Source organism: Phaethon aethereus, assembly GCF_964289735.1.
Source record: "Phaethon aethereus genome assembly, chromosome: 2".
Taxonomy (NCBI): domain Eukaryota; kingdom Metazoa; phylum Chordata; class Aves; order Phaethontiformes; family Phaethontidae; genus Phaethon; species Phaethon aethereus.
Window position 1 is genome coordinate 93,064,914 of NC_138582.1, and position 22,152 is coordinate 93,087,065.

General features: G+C 45.4%; 1 protein-coding gene across 1 annotated transcript in view; it reads left to right on the forward strand.

The window, feature by feature from the left end:
* Nucleotides 1–2,039: 2,039 nt before the first annotated feature.
* The window catches only part of PHLPP1 (PH domain and leucine rich repeat protein phosphatase 1), a gene marked incomplete at its 5' end in the record, with an annotated part of 143,494 nt that continues 123,381 nt past the window's right edge, over nt 2,040–22,152 (forward strand). The window contains one exon of the mRNA XM_082015441.1: nt 2,040–3,675. Within this exon, the coding sequence (XP_081871567.1) occupies nt 2,040–3,675 (1,636 nt within the window). The remainder of the gene's footprint in view (nt 3,676–22,152) is intronic.

A 22,152-nucleotide genomic window follows, 5' to 3' on the forward strand; every position in this document is an offset into this window, starting at 1 on the left:
ATCCTCAGTGCTGCACTTCTGCTGTGTGCTGCTACTGTTAAGGGAGGTTTTGGGCACTGGTTTAAGCCTTTAAGGGCCAAGTGCTGCCGCCATCTTCTGTCAGGCCATGCTCTGGATGTGGTCCTGGCTCTCTCATGCAGCAGGAATTCCAAAGACACTCTTGCTGGTGATTGCAACTCCAGATACAGGCCAGCAAACTGCATGGTCAGACCATAATTAATTTACAGACTGTTGCGTTCTTAAAGTAGGTGGTTTCCATATAAAGGTAAAACATCAGCTTTGTTCTTATAAAGCCTTTTAAAAGGTAGTCACATATTTCCATTGCAAGTTCCTTGGGAAATACCTCTGTTTTCTGTGATGCGTTTCACCTGCTTGTATGGGGCATAAAGATAATAATGTGGAAGTGTGGAGAAATGTTTTATTTGGAGAGTTTTATTATGGTTCTGGCTTATTTATGGTTCATATATTACACGTATGCACTAAAAAACCCCATGAACTAAAAATACTGTTTCACTAAGAGTTTATCTTGGGGTTCTCAGCGATGATTTATCTCCTCCAACATTGACGTAACTGGTTAATTGCCCAGAACTCCCACTTTATTGCAGTCTATAGCATTTTTTATTAGTATTTGGCAAGGTATTTCACTATGATTTTACAAAATGTATTAAAAAGGAGAGAACTTGGGCAGTTACAGCCCTATCCAACTGGCATTACTCAGCTAAAACATCCCCAGGAGCATAAGAGATTTCTCTGAATAAATACCATAGTTTGATGTCCTTAGAGTATGGAAACTCAGGCTTTCAGAGTGATAACTGAATTTATCTGGTTGTAATTTTCCTTTTCAGCAATTGATTAAAAATCACATTGTGGGGGGAGTGAATGTTGCTATTTAATATCTGCTTCAAAGTAATTTTTAAGAAGTAAGTATTTTAGTCCCTGAAATACAGTGTTAGACTAGTAACACTGAAACTTTCTCTGCAAGTCTACTCACAAAGCAGCTCTTTCTTGGTATGTGTGTGTGTGTATATGTATTTCCCACCCACATTTCCATGTCTCTCTCCATCTTGGATCTGAAGAGATGATCTCCCTCCTTGGAGGAGAAGATTGCCCAGGCTCAGCGTTTGGGTTCCACGCTGAGACAGCCAACAGGCGGAACATGTCAGATTGGAAAGAGTGGAACGGGTACGGTCACTGAACCTGTAAAACCGTTTGGCATATGCTGCCAGGTGGCTATTAGCCAGCAATTACTGCCAAGCACTGACGTTCCCAGTGAGGCGCAGAACAAGGGTGACTGCACACAGGTCTCATTATCGGCACTCTGGGCCCTACAGTTTCCCTTGATCAGCGGTTTCTCTAAAACCTTCTAATAGCAGACTTAAGGAATATAACCATCGAGCGTGGGACAAAGTCCCGGATCAATTTTAAAACGGATTCAGCCCCATGCCATAAAGAGTGGCAGCACGCTACGCCTCCCCGGGGTCAGCAAGGGGAAGCGGAGTGCCTTCCAGCATTTTCCGGGCTCCCGCTCTCACGCTTGGCCGGTCAGCGGGCTCTTGCACCGAAGGCTGCGCGGCCCTTCCAGACGGCGGGGAGAGGGCGGGCTGTAACGTAGCAGGGGCGCAGTCCGCGACCGTTAACGCCGGGCTGCGTGTTCGGCCGGCCAACTCCACCCTGGGGGGGTGGGCGGGCCTCCGACACGCAAATCAGCCGCCTGCCCGCCGGCAAAAAGGCTGAGGGACGGCAGAGAGAAAAGAGGCCGCCGCAGCCAGCAGCAGAACCGCCCGGCGCGGCGGGAAACGGAGCGGCGGGAAGCCGGCATTGCCGGGACTTGTAGTCGGCGGGAGGCCGCCGGCCGGCTCGAGACTACATTTCCCAGCGGCCCCCAGGGCTCCCCCCTCTCCCCTCCCCAGCCCCAGGCGCGGTCACGTTGTGTTTATCGGCGAGGGCCCGCCCCGCCGCGCGAGCGGTGGCGTCACCTTCGCGAGCCTCCCTCGCTTGGCGGCCCTTGTCAGCGACGAGGCGGGGGCTGCTTAATATTCATGAGGCGCGGGGAGCGGGCGGGCGCGCGGGGCGCGGCGGCGGGCTCACTCGCGCTCTGCCTCCCTAATGGCGCTCGCGGCAGTGGCGGGGGAGCGGGGCTGAGCCGGGCGCGCGGCGCCAGGGCACCGGCGGAATGCTCCCCGCTGCTACGTAATCCCCCCCGGGACGCGGCGCCACGCTCCGCTCGGCCCCCCCTGCGCCGCGCCGGGCCGCCAAGCGGCCCTCCCAGCAGGGCGGCGGCGGCGGCATCCCCGGCCCCGCGGGCAATGGAGCCCGCGCAACAGCGAGCGAGAGAAGCCCCGGCGGCGGGCAGCGGGCGGGGGCAGCCGGAGAGCAGCTCCCCGGGCAGGAGGAGTCGGGCAGCGCCCGGCGCGGAGAGCGGCGCGGAGCCGTCGGGCGGCGGCGGGCAGCTGGACGGCAAAGGAGCCGGCGGCCCGCGGCGGAGGCGAGGAGTAGCCGGCGGCTTCGCTCCCTCCGCGGCGCTGGCGGTCGGCGGGACTCCGGCGGCCCCCGGCGGGGCCGGCAACGCCAACTCCCTGCTCCTGCGGCGGGGGAGGCTGAAGAGGAACCTCTCCTCCGCCACCTCGCCCGCCGCCGCTCCCGCCGCCTCGCTGGGCACCCGCAGCTTGGACAGGAAAGCGCTGCTGCTGAAGCCGCCCCGGCAGCTGCAGCCCCTGCAGCCCCCAGAGCGGGACTGGGTGCGGCGGGACCTGCAGCGGGGCTGCGTCCACCTCTACGAGCGCCACATGAACTGCTACCTGCGCCCGGTGCTCTGCACCCTGGAGACCACGGCGGCCGAGGTGGCCGCCCGGCTGCAGCAGCTCGGCCACCGGGGCGGCAGCGGCGTGGTGCGGGTGCTGGGCAAGGCGGGCGCGCCGCCGCCGCAGCCCCCGCCCGAGCCGGCGGCGGCCCCTGCCGAGGCGCCGCCCGAGCCCGCAGCAGAGGGACAGCGGCCGCAGCTGGAGGAGAGGCCGAGGAGCCGGCGGGGGACACGGAGCGCGCTGGCCGGAGGAGGCTGCGGGGAAGCGGCGCGGCCCGGCCGCTTGCCGCTGGGCGGCAGCGCCGAGGAGAACGACTTGGCTGGCGGCCGACCGAGCCCGGCGCCCTCCGACTTCAGCCCCGGGGCGCCGCCGGCCGAGCTGTACCTGGCGGGGCCGCCTCTCTCCTGCCCCTCCCTCCTGGGGGACCTGGGGCCGGCCGGCTCCGACACCGAGAGCTTCAGCCCCAGCGCCGAGAGCGTCTCCGACCGGCTGGACCCCTACAGCAGCGGCGGCGGCGGCGGCTCGTCCTCCTCGGAGGAGCTGGAAGTGGACCCGGTGCCCCCCGACGCGGTGGAAGCAGGTGCGGGGCCGGGCCGGACCCCCCGCTGCCCGGGGGAGCTGCCTCCGGGGCGGGCAGGGGGGGCGCCGGCGGGCGCGGCCGGCGGGCGGGAGCTGCCGGCGGGAGCCGCGCCGCCGGGGCCACCCGCCCTGTACGTGCAGCTCCACGGGGAGACCAGCCGGCGGCTGGAGGCCCACGAGAAGCCGCTGCAGATCCAGAACGACTACCTCTCCCAGCTGGGCTTCCGGGACCTGTGGCGGGTGCAGGAGGAGGGCATGGACTCGGAGACCGGCTGCCTCATCCGCTTCTACGCCGGTGAGCGGGGCGGCGGCGGGTGGGTGGGGGCGGCCGGTGGAGCGGCGGGCGCGGATCCCCCCCCCGCTCAGCGCCCCGGCCCTTGGTCCAGCGGGCGCCGGGTGAGGGGAGGGCGGCCGGGCGGGCGGGTGGCCAGGCACTGTCTCCCCTCACGGGGAGGGCGGCCCGCGGGTGTCTCCGCGTCGGGGAGGGGCTGTGCCGGGAGGTCTCCGCCGGCGGCGGCGGGCAGGGCTGCCCCGAGCCGGCTGCCGGGGGGAAGCCGGGTGTTAGGGCCGCCCAGAAGCTCCGGGCTCCTCCAGAGCCGCCGCTGTGCCAGGGCAGCCTCCCCTGCCTTCAGCGCGCGGGTAATGGAGGTCGCTCTCCTGCCGTTTTCCGTCTCCAGCGGCGGCACTGGGCGTTCGAGTTTAAATCCGCTACGGCTTTCCCCAGCGACGAGGAATGCACCGGCGCCGCTGCCGGGGGTTGAAGGCCGAAGGCTGCTGCAGGGCGCCGGCTGCTCGCTGTGTGCTGCGAGACCGGCGCGTAACGCAGCCGCGGGCGGGCTGGGAAGGGGAGAAGCCCGGCGCAGCGTTGCTCCTGGAGTCGGTTGTAGCCGAGCTGAGCGCGGTGCGTTCCTGCAAACAGAATCCCGTACTTGGCTTTCCCTGCTGCTAGCACTCGCCGTCGGTTGTCCCGTTTGTGAGCGTAGCTGGACCTCACCGAGAGACTGAGGCAGCAAGCCAGGAAAGTCCGCAAGTCCAGGGCATGGCCTTCGAAAACAGGCTAGTCGAAACCTTTACAACGAAAAGGCAGAAGCTTTTTAATGCAGCTTTGCTGTTACAACTTACAATACAGAATTTGGGGAGTACTGGGTGGAAAAGTTATCTCCCACGTCCTAGTTATGCAACCTTCTGCAGGTTTAGAGAGGTTTAAAAATACCTTGTGTGGCAGTTCATTTGGTTTTGTATAAAATAGTTACTGTAATCTTGGAGCGCCTTGGGTTTTAACTGTCCGTGTCTCGAAGAAGGAGAAATTGTTTAATGTCCAAGTAAGTGTTCAAATACATATTTCACAGGAAAACTTACTAGACGAGTGTGATATCCAAAGATAAGGTCACACTAGTGAAGTAGCAAATGCCATCCATCCCCTTGCTGGGTTGGCTGAGCAGAGTGGTCCTTCGCTGAACCGTGAGAGTTCAGTGCTTTAGCTCTGAAAAATATGGAGATTCTTCTCTTGAGTGAATTCTGCAGAATGTCAGACAGAGGGGTAATGGGAAGGAGAAGAGTACGCTAGATAAGCGCCCTGCTTTATTCAGAAGAGAATGTGGGAGTGGTGGCGAGTGGTCAGTTCAGCTTTTCTGCAGATTTCTTGGTCCTATAATGACCCTGGCATAACGAGAGCAGAAGTAGTGTATGTTCAAGGGATTGACAGAAATAGGTTAGATATGCTGGGGTTAGAAAGGAGCTAAAATATTATTTTCAAATGATGATGGTGAGCATGTTTCCCTGCTCCGCTGTTGAGGGTGGAAGTCCGCAGGTAACGCTGGAAGGGTTGTTGCTTCCTTTATTTCCAGTCCCACCGTTAAATGGGGATGCACAGGCATGTTTTTAAATTGGACAACCATATGCCTCCTTTCCTAACAGGGTGTGTTCTAAAGAAAACACAATCAGAAAATTTAGCTAAGTCTTACACACAGTTAAGCCTGTTTGCATGAAGTTTTTATGCACTAAATGATTAATTCTCTATGTTAAATGCGGATGTTCCAACCTTGTTTTATTTCAGTGTCTCGACTTGATTGCTAATGTAGCTCATACATTTTGTACTTCCTTGTACAAAACTACTAAATAGAAGTGTATTTTTTAAGCATACATAGGATAAAATTAATGCAGATTTCTTACGCAAGTTCATATGCTAAGAAGTATGCCTCTGTACTTCAAAAGTGCAGTGTTTTTTGAAATCCTTATCTCTTTGAGGCGATCTGTGATCAACATCTAAAACACCTGTGATCAGGTGCTTGTAGCAGAATGGTTGCAGTGTCTAATGTACCAGACCAGCCAAAAACAGCTAAGAAAAAATTACTGACATGTAATCATACTGATTTTATGTAACTGTCTTGGCAAGTTACCTCTGCTTCCTTACTTTATATATTCCCCGCACCGCCACGAAGATGAAAGGGAGGGAAGGAGAGACACTTAAAAACAAAACACATCAAATTAAACTGGAACGGGGAGTGGTTTTTGGCCCCAAAGTTAAGGTGTTTTGCTTAGGAGAAGTACCTTTTTTATAAATGATCCTCCAGGATCATACCCTAAGGAAAGCTTCAAAACAGTGATTTCCTGCTTGCCTGCGACTTCGCTGGTTTAAGCAGCCTGGCTTGTCCCAGTGGATAGAGAACCACTAGCATCTCTATCCCTGTAATTTCCTGCAAGCTGTCTCAGTAGGATTTGGCAGTCCTGGTCTTGCACTGATGTAAAAAGGCATAAACGTAGGCTGGATTTATTGCATCGCTTCTAAAAAGAATTCCTTCACGTAATCCCCTTGGAGTGGGGAGAGAAGAAGAGAGCACAGTGGTGGCTTTCGAGCTTTTTTATTTCTGGGGAGAGACAGTTTTAAGACTGGAAGATTACCATACTGAAACTTAACATTACAAATTCCAAGTAAGATGATCCAGACAATGATTTTAGTGATTACTGTAGGTTGGGAATTTCTCTATTTGTGAAATCTGGAAAATACATGTTTTAAAGAAATTTTGCTAGGACCACTGCAGAGAGTCAGGATTTTTTACTATGACAAAACAGCTTGCTTTAATAGGTAGCAGTCCACAAATGTCTTGTAAATGAAATACCTGTTCTTGTAATGCATAATTCCAAATACAAAAGCCCACAAAACCAAAATGTGACACTAGGAAGGTAAAAGTACTTCATGTAGGTTGCCTTGGTTCATTTCAAAATATGGTTAGTGCATCTTTAATTTATCTCCCCTCCTTTCCTTACTCAGAGCCTGAGTGTGGTTGATTTCTTCAATCTCTTGACTCTGAGCATTAAACAGATAACTCCATTGCTAAACCAAAATCCTTACAGCTTTAAGGGTCTGATTCTACTCCCTCTAACATCAATTTGAGCAGAACTGGGCATTCGTGACTGGTCATGCGTGTCAACTTTTCTCTCTGTTGAAATCTATCTCAACAGAAGATACTATTCTCAAAGTTTGACATACTTAATCTCTATTTAAAAGGATATGGTTAAATAGCTTTCTGCTGAGATATTACGTTACAGGGTTATGGAACTGTATAAGAATCCATAGTGCAATTACAGTCATGGTATTGTCGCTGGGAGACTGATTAGGTCAGCCTTACTAAACTATTCCTAAAACCAGAAGAGTGGCTGTGATCCAGAAGGTTTCTCGCAAACAAGTTATAGTATTCCTTATTGCTCTGTAAAAATAATTTTTGTAAAACATGGGTTGTCTCAATGGCCCTGACTTCTCTATGATTTGCATGTAGAAGGAAAAATAGACTAATACACCAATCTCGTCATTTAAAAACTGCAAAACTTGCTTATTTGTTTTGAGACTTCAGATCAAAAATAAGCATGGAATCACATTCAGCGCTGTGTTCTGGAGCATCTGCACGGCAAGGAGCATGAGTAACATGATCTTAGTCTCCAGGACTGGTTCAGTGCAATGGACATTTGAGGCTTTTTTTGTTTTACTACTGAAAGGTGATGTTATTTGTGATTCTGGCACTTGGCCACCATTAAATTCTCTGTTCTTTGATATGACACAGGGCTTCTGCACCTTCTGGTGTCATCAAATATATCACTTTTCAGAAGATGATTGCCTATAGGCAGAATAATAAGAAATGCCAGATGTAATTAGGGGTGTTAATTTTGCAACTGGCTGTCAGATGTTATTTGGGAAGAGATGCTTTTTGCTCATGTGATCTTTTAGAAAGCTATGAGGAGAAACAAACCCAGCTTTGTCTTAAAGTTCATTACAAGAAATGTTGATCTGTCCAAGTATGAAGATAAGGGTGGGAAGATCTAGTATCAGGATCAATTGCAGTGACCTAAGCAATTGTTTGGTTGTGGGTTTTATTTGTTTTAAAGTACACTTAGTAGTTGGGGGTCACACTAAGATTTCCAGCTGTATGAATGGAAACATGGGTTTAGATCCTTACTCTTACATGAGAATGCCACGGGCCTGGCAATGCTGAGCTTTGTGGAATGTGGGATGTACCGAATCGCTAGCTGCTTGTTGTGCTCCTTTGTGGATAACTCAGTTCAGCTATTTAATATAGGGGCAAACTCAATTTAAGGTGACTCAGTGCCATTTAAGGGGGGGGAAACATGCAAAGACAGACCTACAGCTTAACTGAGGGTAGGAGAACATCTGTGCCGTAAGGAGCTTCTGCCTTTGGAGCACTGACTTAGTTATGAAATACAGTATCTTACCTTACATGAAAGAAATTAATGCAATTCATGTGTGTGGATTTTTTTTACAGATGTGTTGGAAAGGAGAGGTCTCTGTGAACTTGTCAAACAGAAAGGAAAAACAACTTCTGTATAGTGCTGCCATGATCTTGATTTTTTTTTTTCCTCCTAAAGTGACTTGGATGTACGTTCTTTTACCTTATAATAATTTATGTGTTGGCATCTCCTGCAAAGAGATGTGGTACCTAAAACTTGCCACTTCGGAGAAACTATCTCATTGCAGTTACATGGTGTGTTTAAATCCAAGCTTGGTCCTTGGCAGACCAAACTAGTGAAATTTCTAGTCCCCCTTCTGCAGGAGTATTTAAAATGGCCGCAGTGCCGTCGGCTCGCTCCACCTGTCCACGTGCATAGCCGCTTGCTTATCTCCTCGCAGCTGGAGCGGGGTCTTCCCAAGGCGGGCGGCTCTGCGAGCTCTGGGGGGCTGCGAGGGCGCAGCGGGCTCCCCTCCTGCGCGGGAGGAGCTCTGCCGATAATGCTGGAATGCTGGTGAAGCCGCAGCTGAGCTTTGGTATGTGACAGCTGTTAAGTACAGCGGTTTTTGCAACTTCTAAATTCTGTTGTCCTCCTGGCTAGCATCCATAATTTAAGTATGTGCGAAGTACCAGCACAGGAGACATCGGTGTGATGTGCATAAGAGTTACTATATATACTAAATATGTAGTACCTAAAGTGGTACATCCAGGAGCGGAATTTCGTCACTGCTGCAGCATTCTCTCCTCCCTTTTCTCTCTATGTATTTTGATACTGTCCCTCTTTCCGTATCTCACCAGCTATTTCCTTAAAAAAAAATTTTTTTTTAAACTGTGCATAAACATCCTCTTGATGATAAAACTGCCGATAGCCCTTGTGCAATTAAAACATCCATCTGTTCTGTTAGGACACTGGCAGACTGCTACGCATCTAGGAACTACGTGGTTCTTGGGAAGATACTACTTAATAGCGTGAAAAAAGAAACATGCATTTGAAGCAGTGTCAGCAACTGGTATGTGCTTAACTACCGAAAACTACTTTGTGGTTTTATAAAAAAAATATGAAGAGAGATTTCTTTGTTATCCTAGTGATCCTCTGGAAAAGAAGCAAGTATGAAACACCATGTCTGAGACGGTCAGTTTGAAGTGCGTGTGCATACAGAATTCCATAGAATAGAAGCCAAGAGGCAGAAATTCTAAAGAGTGCTACTTGTTACACTCAGCCGTTTCATTTGAAGGGAACCTGTACCTCACATGCTTACAGCTGTATTTCCCTCTGTGTTTATGGGTGGTCATTCTTAATTAAGTGTTTAAGCTATTAGTATCTTGATCTAGGGGAAAAATAAAAAAGAAAAAGAAACTGAAGTCTCACTTTCTGTTTTGCCTTGGACAGTAGAAGCAAAGACACTTCGAGTTAGTCTTCAGTGTTTCATTATTCTACTGCTTGTGGAGTGTGGCACATTGGCATTTTAGATCAGATCAATCTGCCGCTGTACTTGTTTTCAGCTTCCCTTGACTCAATTTTATTGCTCTATTTTAGAACTTTTGCTCAAATGAGGATTTGTGCTCTGTGAAGCTGTATGTCTGAAATAGCCCTGTAATAATTTTATTCTTTGACCCAGAGAAGTGAATGCTGCATTTACCTTTGATGTTTTTTTGCTAAGGTCTCTTTTTTTTTTTTTTGGTGTGTATTCAAGTGGAATAGGCTTTGATGCTTGGAGTCAGTTGCAGTTTGTGTGGGGAAACTAACTCCAGTAAAAGGGACAGGGTAGTGTGTACTGAAGTCTTGTTTGTTTTGTGAGCTTCACTATTTTGGCTATGTGATTCCACCTTATTTTTTCCTTCTCAAAGATGTTTAAGAGAAATGTAACCAATCTTTGTAAACAACAAACAAGTTTTAAACTCACTGAAACATGAATGTATCTTAACTTTTTCTAGATTTGGCTCCGAGACATGAATTCTGAAACACTAAAAGCCCTTTAAAAGATATTTAAGAAACTTCCCAGGAAGACAGTGTCCTCATTTAAAAAATATTCAATAACCTCTTGCTTATGATGATAATCTGTGAGATTGGAAACCTAAGTTAAAATTCCAACTGCATGGCAATGACAGATTTGTGTATAGATTTGAGGTAGTTAAGCTCTAGAAATCTTGTCAGAAGGTTTCTGTGAAAATTCTAGGTTTTCAGCTTTCTGCTTCACTCAAAAGTGCTTGTTTTATTCTTTGTGTAACTTTTGTCCTTCAGATAGCTTTTCTGGACAGTTGAGTTAGCTGCAGCATTACCTTTTTGGAGAGAATAACTTTTACATTTTTCACTATAAAATAGCTTGTATTTGCTGTAGAATTTTTTTCCCAATTAGGCTGGCATTTGTCCAGTATGCTATCTTAACATAGATATAATTATGCAAAAATAACTAGTGGCAAATTCTAATTGAACATTTTCTTACTGATTACTGTTAAATACTGAAGCCATCTTAGATATTGGAGAATTTTAAACTTAAGTCTTTTTATTTATGATATATTTTACTTGACTCTTAATTTACTTTTTGTCATATGTGTGCCATACGATAAAATGTTACACACAAAGAATAGACATCACTTGCCTGTTGGAATGCAGCAGCTGTCTTAACATGGAGGGATGTATGTGGGTTGTAAATGAATAACAATATTGTGTCCTGCTGAAATTCTATTCAGGATTTCAGGTGGGCAAAACAAACAGTAAAAGCATTTTTCTGTGGTGTTTGTGCTAGCACACCTACTTTGGTGTTTGCTTTTTTTAAAAAAAGGCACTGGCAGTAATCACCGTGTGGAGTCCCGTCTATAGGTTACCACAGCTGTGGTCACCCCCTCCATACCCTCTGCCACTGTCACATAAAATCATTTAGTTACGTAAGTTGATAGTCCAGATTCTTTATGCCAGTTGCCACAATTGGGATTCCTCTTGCTTCCCTGTTTGGCTAACTAGCTAGTCCTGACCCCTTCGGTCTGATGGCTGAGACTTTGTGCTCCTGTGGTTGTGGTTAAAATATGTGGAAGAATGGGAGTGTTGCAGAATCTCTTGGGGGGTTTTGTGTTCCCCTCCCCATTATTTAGGGGGCAAAAATTGTTCTTTGAAGAACACTGCATTTAAAAATGACAACTGTTAAATCAGGAAGAAAGACCTCCTGGAGTGAAAAGTCATTTAATTTCACAACGTAGCATACTATTCTTTGAAGCTTTTTCTGTTGATGGGGAAGTAAAATTTCTTCCAGCTGGCTTTGACTTATTTGGAGAGATGCTGAAAATACTCATTGCCTAACTAACTGTGTGTTCCTTGATTTGACAGCTAAGAATAACTATTTACATGTTGATGTAAAATACTGAGTTTCAAGGGATTTTTCTCTCCAATTTTATCTAGCTTAGTTCTCGGTGTTGAAGGAAAATTAAATTCTGTAAGTGGAGAAGATTTTTAAAGTTTAACTCAACATTTTTTTGTGGGCCAGAGGTAAATTGGGCCCTTTGCAGGGTATTAATTGTCCCTGGTCTTCTCCAGTGGCAACGGGAATCTTCAAACCAACTTGACTAGTCTCTGAATTGTATTCATAATTCTCAAAACCCCATAGTAGCTGCATGAACGGGTCCCTCTCATCTGCAAGCACTCCAAGTGCCATGCCAGCTTATTTAAATAAAGACAAAACAACGGGCCTTGGTCCAAGGGGTAACGAAGAGCTGGAATGCCTTTGAAGTTCAGGACCCTAGGCTGTAGGTGCGATTTACATAAACCTCATTATGTAATCTGAATGCAGTTTCTCTTCCTGTTTGTTCGATTTATGAAGCTTTGTGCCCAAAGAGAAAGAGATAGTAAGACCTGTAATTAAGGTAAGTAGCAGGCCACTCCTTTGCTGAATGCGTGCTCTGGTGAGGAGACACTTTTAGATGCTGCATTGAGGGTAGAACAAAACCTGTGATTCAGGCACCTTCGGTTGATGAGAATAATACCAACTCCTTTCCTTTGAAAAAGCTGCATGCTTCTTTAAACAATAACTGCCTAGTTCAACCTGTTATTTGCTTTAAAATGAATGGTACAGAAGAGCTTAAAGTTCTTACTAGAAACTATTTTGCTTTTATATAAGCCATAGGTGGTCTTTTATCTGAGCAGCTCTCATCAGTTTTAAAGCTACCTTGAAACTAGTGAGTTTCTAGGTGGACAGTGAGTTCTCCGATCAGAATTGCATTCAATGACATTTTATTGTTCTCCATCAAACACTTGCTTTTTCTTCCTGTCCGATCCTCTCTAACCTTTTTTTAAAGCAGATAAGAAGTAGTAGTACTGGGTTTGTGATGAGAGTCCTGCAAGCAGCAGCTAACGATATATGCAGTCTGCTTGCTCATAAAATGATTGGGCAGATCTACCAGTGACTTCTTATCTCCAGTTATTTTATGATTATTGACTCAAATTGTAACTGATGGAGGAACGTATTTTTCCTTCTGCTGTGTGCTACTTGGTGGGACAGACAGCCCTCCAGGGGACAACAGTCTCCGTTAGTCATTTTATTTATGAAGCTTAATTACGTCTGAGACAACCTACTGTTGTATGTCACTGTTGGCCTTCTGCATCTACGTGTATTTGCTTTCATGCTATAAAGCTTGCCTGTTGGAATAAAAAAGTTAATGACAAAAACTGTTACAAACAAAGTGGTGGAACACCTGGAAGGAGGCTAGTGCGTGTAATGTGCTGAAGTTAACAGGCTGGGAGCTCTTGGTTTCTTCTGGTTGCCGGTATTACGTGGCTGCAAACCTGAAGGCATGATACTTTGCCGGTTGCAAATGGGTTGTTTCTCAAAGTGAAGTTAATCACATATGTGTGGGAGATGCAGTTTAACATTTCAGAAATACCAACATGAGCTTGTTGGAAGCTGTGTAATATGTAATTTTATGAAAGGATTTTTTTCCCCGTTTCAGTCCTAGAGTTGAGGATTTTTAATGTACTGTCTTGGTAAAAGCATGGAGCTCATCATGTGGTTGTGTGGATTAAAATTTCAGTTCTTAGAAGTAGACCTGAGCATATCCCTTCAGAGCAAGTAGTTAACTTTTCTGTCTTGGGTGTCCTAGCTAATAAAAGAAAGGACTGGCTGAAAATGGGAATCTGAACTCTTTGAAGTGTCCAAGCTCTGTGAAGTGGCTGTGGATGTGTCTTATCTCTTTTCTTTTTTCTGGTGGCATGAGAATGATGCCCTTTGTCTGTATCAACCAGAATAGAATCTGTAGTCTGTATATTACCTGTGAAGAAACTGAAGATTAATGGGATACATTTCAGACTAGTAAATAGAGAAAGTGTTTCCATTTCATAACTTCCAGAACAATGGTATTATCTGTATAAGTATATTCATTCCCCTTATGATTAGCACTGAGAACTGCTTGGTTTGTGTCTCTTTGTCATTTGATTAAGAAGATTAACTTTAATTCCTGCTAATATGAGAAGAGTACATTATTTTATTTTGCTTTACAGATTCCATCTTGGAAGTGTCTCTTGTAAGAAAATGTTTTGGAATGTTTCTTTTCTGAATCCATGTGATAAAAGATCATCGTTTATTTTGCAACTTCCAGGTTTTTCCTTCATAATTGAAACGTAGAACGAAAATGTATTGATCAGTATTGCTAGATATTGTAGTACAAAGATTAAGAGGCTTTGTAGCCTGCAGTGGACTAAGACATATTCCTTCTGTCCATGTCAGAATAAGTATTGATCTGGAGGGAATGGTCTGCTAGAGTCTGGGGTATATTTTATATTTAATTTGCGACACTGGGTGGGGTGTGGTCCTTTGCATAGCGCTCACGCTGGAGTGTGAGCAATTTCAGCACCTCTTGCTGCTTCAGTTCTGCATTAATAGGTGTATTTTGAGTTCCTGGCACACAACTGATAGTACTTGCATAGATACTTACACTGTGGAAACAGGGGAATGCAGATTTGTCACCTTAGCTGTGAACAGCGCTGTCTTGATCGCAAAGCATAGGTCAACTGTAGATCCTTGTAGCCTAGAATATGCAGCTAAACTTTTTTCTCCCCCCCCCCCCCCCCCTTTTTCCCCCCTTTCTTCTTTCTCCTTTCTTCTTTCTAGGCCCCCCCCCCCCCCTTGTTTTCCCTTCTTTTTTCTTTAGGAAGATTTTAGGCATTCTTGGCCGTATTTGCCAACTTGCCCATTTTGGACACTTTTAGTCCTCCTCTTGAAGATTTCAGGGTTTTTCTCTGCGGTGCTCACTTACCAGTATGACTCTGTACGTTCCTTTCCCCTGCCCCTATCTATAAGGCTATGTATGAAACAGTACCACTGTGTTACTTGTGGAGAAGAGCATTAATTCTAGCATGGCTAACGCAGGGCTGCAAAAATAAATAAGCAGAATTCTCTCCAGAAAGTCACGGCATATAACTACAACAAATTGCTGTGTCTGTGTAGGATCAGGCAGTAATGTAGTCAAAAGAGATAAAAAGAGCAGAGTCTTAAAGGGATCCAGGGTGTATTGTACCATTATATTACAAAAAGAAACATGAAAAGCTTTTTGTTTGTTTGTTATTTTTTGTTTAAAATAAAAAACCTGTGTCACATGTATGTTCTTCACCTGGCAGTGCATCTCTTGCAAATGTTGGATTTAAAATGGCAAAGGTTGTGGCCTGCATGATGTTATCAAAGTGCTCATCTATAAGAAGAATTTGTAAACTGGTTATGAAAAAGTTAAGACTACTCTTGCATAGTAAGAATTATGGCTGACAGTAGAAGAGTTCATGCTGTTATACCCTTTGAACCTAGAATTGGCTGTACCGAATCTTTAACATTAGACTGACTTGTCAACACTGGTATTTACATGATTCTGTGATACATGCGGCACATCCCTAAGGCTTACGCTTCTTAGGAATGTGTACATACAGCAAATGTGGAGGAGATTCAGCATTTGGCACTACTCTATTCCTTGCTGTCACCAGCTAAGCTGGGCATGATCAGGTGGTCAAGTTAAAAATTAAAAAAACAAAAATGCACTTAGCAATCATTCTCCTTTCTGAATTGTGAAGGAAGGTGCTGCTAAGGAATATGGTACAAGGCAAGTCTAGTCTCCTCTTGCAGCCCTGAAAAAGGATGGATTCCCAGTAAGCAGGTTCTGGGAAGTCAGTGTGCAGACTTCTGTCTAGGAGAAGATGCATGTCTTTACTTGTCACTGGTAAATGCAAGAACATCTGCATTTTTGATAGGGGCACACTGTTCTTGTCCTAATTCTGTGAGGTTCTTAACCATATTGAACTTAAAGAATTGGTGAACTGCCTTTCCAGAGGTGGTATTGTGACTTCAAGTTTATTTGGATGCTATGCATACTGGCAAGCCTTAATCAGAGATGTTATTTGACGCTCTCTTCAGTAGGTCCTTTGGCCATTGTGCCTTGGCATTCTGTGGGTTTTTTGGTGGCACTGGCTTTTTTCACATTCAGGTTTCCCTTTTTTGCTCAGCTCTTTCTTGCTCATATCCACTAATTTTTCTAAGCACGTAGGGAATGTACTCATTTGAAAATCCTCTGAGCCTTTCTCCACAGACATGGCTATACTGCTTTGCAGAAAAATGTGTAGTAGTTCAAAATTGGTCGGAGACTAATGTCTAACCTTCATACCTAATGTAGATGCTGTCCATATCAAAACAAATGCTGTGGCATAAAATTAATACCCACTAACCTTTTAATAGCAGAAATGTCTGAATATAGCTGCGTCTTCATCCACAGTAGCAGGGAAATAGCGCAGTATCCTTGTTTCCCTAATGACAGATTAGGCAAACCTTGTCTTATCACTTATACATAAACATCCTGTTTTGTCTTTTTGGATTCTCTTGAGCATTTGCTTCTCTGCGCTGGGGTTACTCTTGTCCTTTTGGCAGCTCACGGTCAGGAGAATATACCCCCGTGGGCCTGTCTGCAGGCAAGCATGCCTGGCTGCTTTGCTTTGGATGTGGATATTCGTTTGCTTCCCTTCTTGTTCGCGAAAAGCATGGCGGTAGCTAGTTATGAGTCTCATTAAGCCATGCTGGCATGGCCACTAATGTGAGCATTGCGCTGCTTTGTACTGATGGAGGGCAGCCTCCGTTCTGGCGAGGCACAAGGATGAGGTGCTGGTCTCAGCAGAGGCGTCAGGTGGAACGGGCTGGGTTCCCGAACCGCAGGCAGGGCTAGCCGAACTGTGAAAGCGAGTACGCTGTGGACCGCTTCGGTCTTTCCCGCGATGTGCTTTTCTCACCCTGCCCGTTTTCTTGCGCGCCTGTGACGCTGTCGAGAGATTCGGTGAGCAGCAGAGCCCTCAGTGAGAGGAAGCTGCTTTGATTTTGTTTCCTAGTGACCTGTGAGGCAAATTGCTGAGTGCATTTGTTCCTTGCTAGTTTTAAAGGGAGGGAAGGTAGCACATGATTGGGAAAAAGGTAGAGGTTTTGTCATCTCCCTGTTTGCTGGCTGTCGTTGCTCTTATTAATGTGTGTGCTTTAATTTTTACTGAAGGCAGTTGAAGTGAAAAGAGGGTTTGAATGCTGACGTGTGAGTGCATCTAGTCAGGGGTTGAAGGTACTGGGGTAAATATAGTTGTAGCTGGCTTGCAAGTGTCACAAGTTTCCTGGTGAACGAAGAACAAAGGTTAAAAAAAAAAATTTAAAAAACGGTGTGGTAAAGAAGCATGGTTCGTCTCACACTAGCTGGTGAAGCCTCTTGCCTGCGGGGAGGGCAGTGCTCTGCCACCATCGCCGGCCCTGCCGGAGGCTGGCAGAAGCGTGGTGGTGACATCAGCCCAAGGAGAGGGAGAAGGTTAGGCAGAGTCACTGGGGCTGCCTGTGCTGCGCAGGCACTCGGGAAGGGGTTTCTTTCGTACGCTGTCTAATAGATTCAGCCTTTTATTTTATAACATAATTAAATAACCAAGCCTTTGTGAGGCTCCTGAATTCCTTTAATTTAGCGGCAGCACAGAAGCTGAATTCAGAGCATTCATGGGTCTGTACTATCTCCCTGACTACTTGCCAGGTCTATTCATGCTGTTCTGAGTGCAGGAAGTTCTCACATTCATTCAGGGTTGGGGGGGTGGAAGGCGTTGTGTGGTTGGCTTTTTTTTTTTTCTTTTTTTAAAGCAAGGGAAATGGTTATAAGGAAGATTCTTCAGCGATTCCCTGTGACCAATTTACCAACTGTTAATCTGTGAGTAAATAATGGGAAGAGTTTGTACACTTGGCAGCTCTTGAGAAAGAGCAAAGAATCATGAGAAGTTCACAGTCCACAGCCCCAGGATAGCTGAATACTTTGGTATGTTAGGATTTGTCTGAATAAGGGTAGACGAGTAGTACTTTGTTAGCACGTATAATCTCATATATTCTGAAGTATTGAGTTTGATGAGGAAAACTTTACTCTGGCATGTGGTAGCTGGCCGCTTATACTTGCTCAAGTTAAAGAATTCTTCCTCTACTCGAGTTTTAATGCTCTAGCCAGTATGTTTGCCTTTTAGAGACTTACTAATGCTCTCTCGAGGAGGGCACGAGGAAGTGCATTTGCTGCCTGGTGAGGGGGAAGCTGGTAACAGTGGCTTTCCTTTGGTTCAAGGGCAGGGTAGAGATAGAGAGTACAAGAAGGTAAAACAAAATGAGAAAGCAGTGACTGAATCAAAGACAGGAGTACAAGTACAAAATGCTTTGCAAACTTAAGCATTCATTTCACTTCCCAGGAACTGTCCCCACATCTCTAATCTGTGGTATCTAATCTTTATAACTAGATACCACAGTGATAGACATAATTGACATGTGTAAAGTGCATAGGAGAAAGGAAAGTGACTTCTCAGGGTGGGTTTTCTGCTGATACAACTGACACATTGTGGGAAGTGCACAGCTAGCTTGGGTGTATGTAGCAGGTATTTGACAAGTTGTATTTTCACCAAAACAAACAGAATTGGGGTAGTACAGACTCTTCTGCAGAGTCTGTGTTTGCCTGTAAACTTCTGTGTCTGGATCCTCTGTTGCAAAATGGGAAGAGAAGTGCTTGACAGAACAGTGAGTATACAACATCTGGTAAGTGTGAATGAGCAGGAAAGTCTGCAGCTGAAAAACGTTGGGGAACGCAAAGTTGTTCTCCCTGGCTCATAGGATGTGTTGAAGTACACGTTTTTGTGCTGGGCTATGAAACTTGCAAGCCAACGTACCTTACAAATAATATTTGAAACTTCGATTGCCTTAAGGCTAAGTAATCACCTTTATAAGATTCTGCCCGTATTGGGATCCTGGCATGCACAGGACTTAATGATTCCTCTGCTATGAAACTTAATTTGCTACTGTGGTGTCCTACAGCTTCCTGTTCTCCTAAAAACTGAAGTGGGTTTTGAGTTGCATTCCTTTCCTTTGTAATTTCTGTAACGAAAAGCATTGCTCCTGTATTCTGACAGTGAGTATTTGGGCTCTTCTTGCCTTATTCTCTTTCCATCCTCTAGCTTGTACGTTTTAGAGATCAGTCTGGATTCCTCTTCATGAGATTAGGTGTTGTGAATGAAGTAGTTTTCTTAAGGTGCCATGGTTTCTGGAATCGCGGTCTGTTAAGAACATTTACGAATGGATTATGGCACATATTGCCACACGTGCAGCTGTGTGAAAGTAATGCCAAATGTCTGGATTCTTCTAGCAAAACAAGGAAAGGAGTGTAAAATTACTGCCATTGGATGGTCTCTTCATATTGCTCATTTTTTTTCTTTACTTTAGAACTATGAGTTTTGATGTCTGTTTTGTATTACAAGTAATGGTGCTGAATATCTATGGCAGCTTTTTTCTTTTAAAACAACTTACCACTTAAAGCTGTCACAGTACTTTTATAGCTTATCTTTTTACAGATTTATATGAAAAACCACCTGCTTGCCTATATGTATAAAATTATATATTATATAAAAGTTCTTAATGTCGTCAGAGTTTAGAAGGTCGTTAAACTCATTTTGTGAACTCAATTTCATAAGAAGACTAAAAAGTGTATGAAAGCACACATTTGCTTTAGGGTTGGTTTTCTGGTAATTTATTTTTTTAACAGCTTGTAAAGGTCTTTAGCAAAATGAAGATAAATAGCCTCAGCTATTCCACACGTTCTTGAGTGGTGGTGGAGGGGAATATGTCAGTTGAGGGAAGGTTTACAAGTTAAAACTCCTGTTGTCAGGCAGCCCAAGAAGTGAGTTGGCATCACTTGGAAATGAGAGCAAATTGGCAGTTGATGTTGGAGCAGAGGGGACAACAGGGAAACAGAGAAAATGAAGAGAAACTCGACTGTTTTTAAATTAGCTTGTTTCTGCTTCCAGAATACGAAATATTAAGGAGAAGGTAACTATCTTTGAAAGTCTAACTGTATTGTGAGTAAGAGGAGAGCTCGGCTACATGGGAAGTGCAATTCCCTTCCCTTTTTTATTATTGTAGCATGTTACGGTGGGTTAATGACTGCCGTTACAAAACGAGGTGTGTGAACACTTGTAATTATATTGTTGCTCCTCCTAGCTGTAAGGATTGTGAGTAGGTGAATGCTCAAGATTCACGCTTTCTCCTGTAATGCCAGGTCTGTTTTGTTTAGCTTCTGGCTTACACAAGGGGGTTGAGCATTTGCCACAAGACGCTTTGTGCAGGATACTACCACCTGTAGGTACCAGTCTCTGTAGGATTGTGTTCCCTCTGCCTGTATAATCTGGTGTTGGGGTCCCATCACTCGGGTAAACTTACTGTGTGGATGAGATTTACACATAAAAAATGTCTTGTTTTTAAATAAAAGCCGCTTCTTACTCGTCTCCTTTCCCCACCATTAGTGGTGTAGGATTTGCTCTGTTGAAACATATGCCTTTGTAAGATTAAACTTGTCAGTGTGCGTGTGTTTAGCAGAATGTTGTAAGATAGTAATTAATGCTGTAGCCATCATGTGAATGGAAAATATTTCTGCAAACATGTCTATATATCTAGATACTTAAGAGGATAAAATTAGGCTTTGGAATTTCCCTCTGGTCCTGTTTAACTTAGCTCTTAGACACACTTTTATTATGGTGATAATGGTTATCTGCCATTGTTTTACTTTTAATGTCAATATTACACTCTCTCGAAGGACAGTGCAATGTGCAAAGCAGTAGCAGTTGGTGCAAATCAGGACAGTCAGATGGAGGTTATGTTGTTATGTTCTGTCATCTGGCAAGTTTCTGTCATTTCTTCAGTTTCCTTGTGAATTTAAAAACTGTTGTGGTGGTTGTGTAGCACCTTTTTTGAAAATGTTTTAATATTTCTACTTCAAACCTTAAAAGTTGGAAAGTACTATTGGAAAGTTGGAAAACTGTTACGGGCATATATTCATTCATTGGTCTTCAGTGTTTGTGCTTTATAATGAGTATAAAAGACACTGATTTAGCTGGGACTCTTTAGCTTTTCCTAGGATTCTTGTGTCCTTACAGGGTAAAACTTAACTGTATAATCTTAGTGATACAACAGTGCTGTTTTATTCTTTTGGTCTACATATTCTTGTGGGGAAGAAACTGTGTAGGCAACTCTAGTGGATGCACCATGTTGCCTGCTTTTATTTCTTTTTTTTTTTTAAGTATGTTTAACTTTTGCTTAAATAATTTCTCATTTCAAGGTATTTAGGAAAGCTTTGGGCTAGATGGCAAAACTTATGGTGCCTGGACCTTTCCTCTCCATATGGCTAAAAATTGTGAGCAACGTTGTTTTAGTGCGCACATTTTTTTCCGTAGCTCTGATCTTAAAACCGAGGGGAGAGGGAAACGGTGAGATGTTTTTTCTCTCTTCACTATTATTTCATCTCTAGCAGTAAGCATTCCTCAAAATAAAAAAGAGGTAATGATATCTTCTTTAGCAATTGAACAGTAGGAAAAAAAAAATGAGATGACAAGGTAGTGTTTTTTGATGGCTGCCTATGAAAGAGGAAACATGATGGTTTGACAGAGCAGTGGCAGCGACAAGCAAGGCAGATTCCAGTTGGCATTGGTAAAGCATGAGTGTGATGAGAGAACAGTCTCTCTAAGCTATATGTGCTGTTCAGCTTTGATTGCCGCAAATATAAGCGCTGAAATCCTTTGTCCCAAGAGTGCTTGAGTGCAAAGTTCATCCTGTACTGGAGCTTTTCGCCCAGCGTATCTACGATGGGTCTTTCTGCATCTAGTACAAGGATTCCTGCAAGTCACAGGAATACTGACAGCAGACTAACTTTCTTGCTGCACGTAAAAAGAAGAAAACACGTGCTAGAAGCATGTTAGTCCTCAGCTGGCTGGCCCGTTGCAAGCAGTATTTGCACGAGGGGGGTCCTTGCGCCCCGTTCAGTGCAGCCGCCTGTTGCATCGCGGCTCCTGCTGCCCCCGAGCTCTCCCCTGGCTTCTCCTGGCTGGGGTAGCGCATTCGGAAACATCTGGGCTCGTGTCCTTCTGTCGGGAGTTCTGCCTTGGAAGTTGGGGGAGCAAACGCTTGCGAGGTGGAGATATTTTTCTTTTCTTCCCCCCCCAGCCCCCGTGACTCTGACGTGATGGGAAGTCACAAGAGCAGCAGCCTTTTGGTTTCTGCCGTGTCCGCGTGGGCAGTGCTGCCAGCAGCAGCAGTCACCTATCTTGAGGAAGCCTTACAGCAAATTGGCTGGGCGCTACGCCATGCTGCCGCACCGTTGTCTAAAGCAGCCAAGCGTCTTCCATTTTAACTGACGTCTGTCCAGAGCTGCGTTCAGGTTGTACGTATTAACACAGACGTTCGTGGCCCTGATGTTGGAACTTATAATAGTTTGCATTAGCAAGTTGCTAGGCTAAATTATCTGAAACTTCAGTGGCTGTAGAGCTCTTATTTTAATAAAACCTCTTGTTATCTTCTGATCCAATGTGCGATTAGTTGCAAGAAATTGTTGGGGCATCTTTCCAGGGTCTTAATTTGCTGAGGAATCAAGTTGTTGCTTGAAGGACTTGACTCTTCCTTTCACTTCAATTCTGCCTAAAAAAAATTTAGATTTGGGAACATAAAGATTGTAAATATAAAATTTAGAAGAAAAAATGGAGGAGG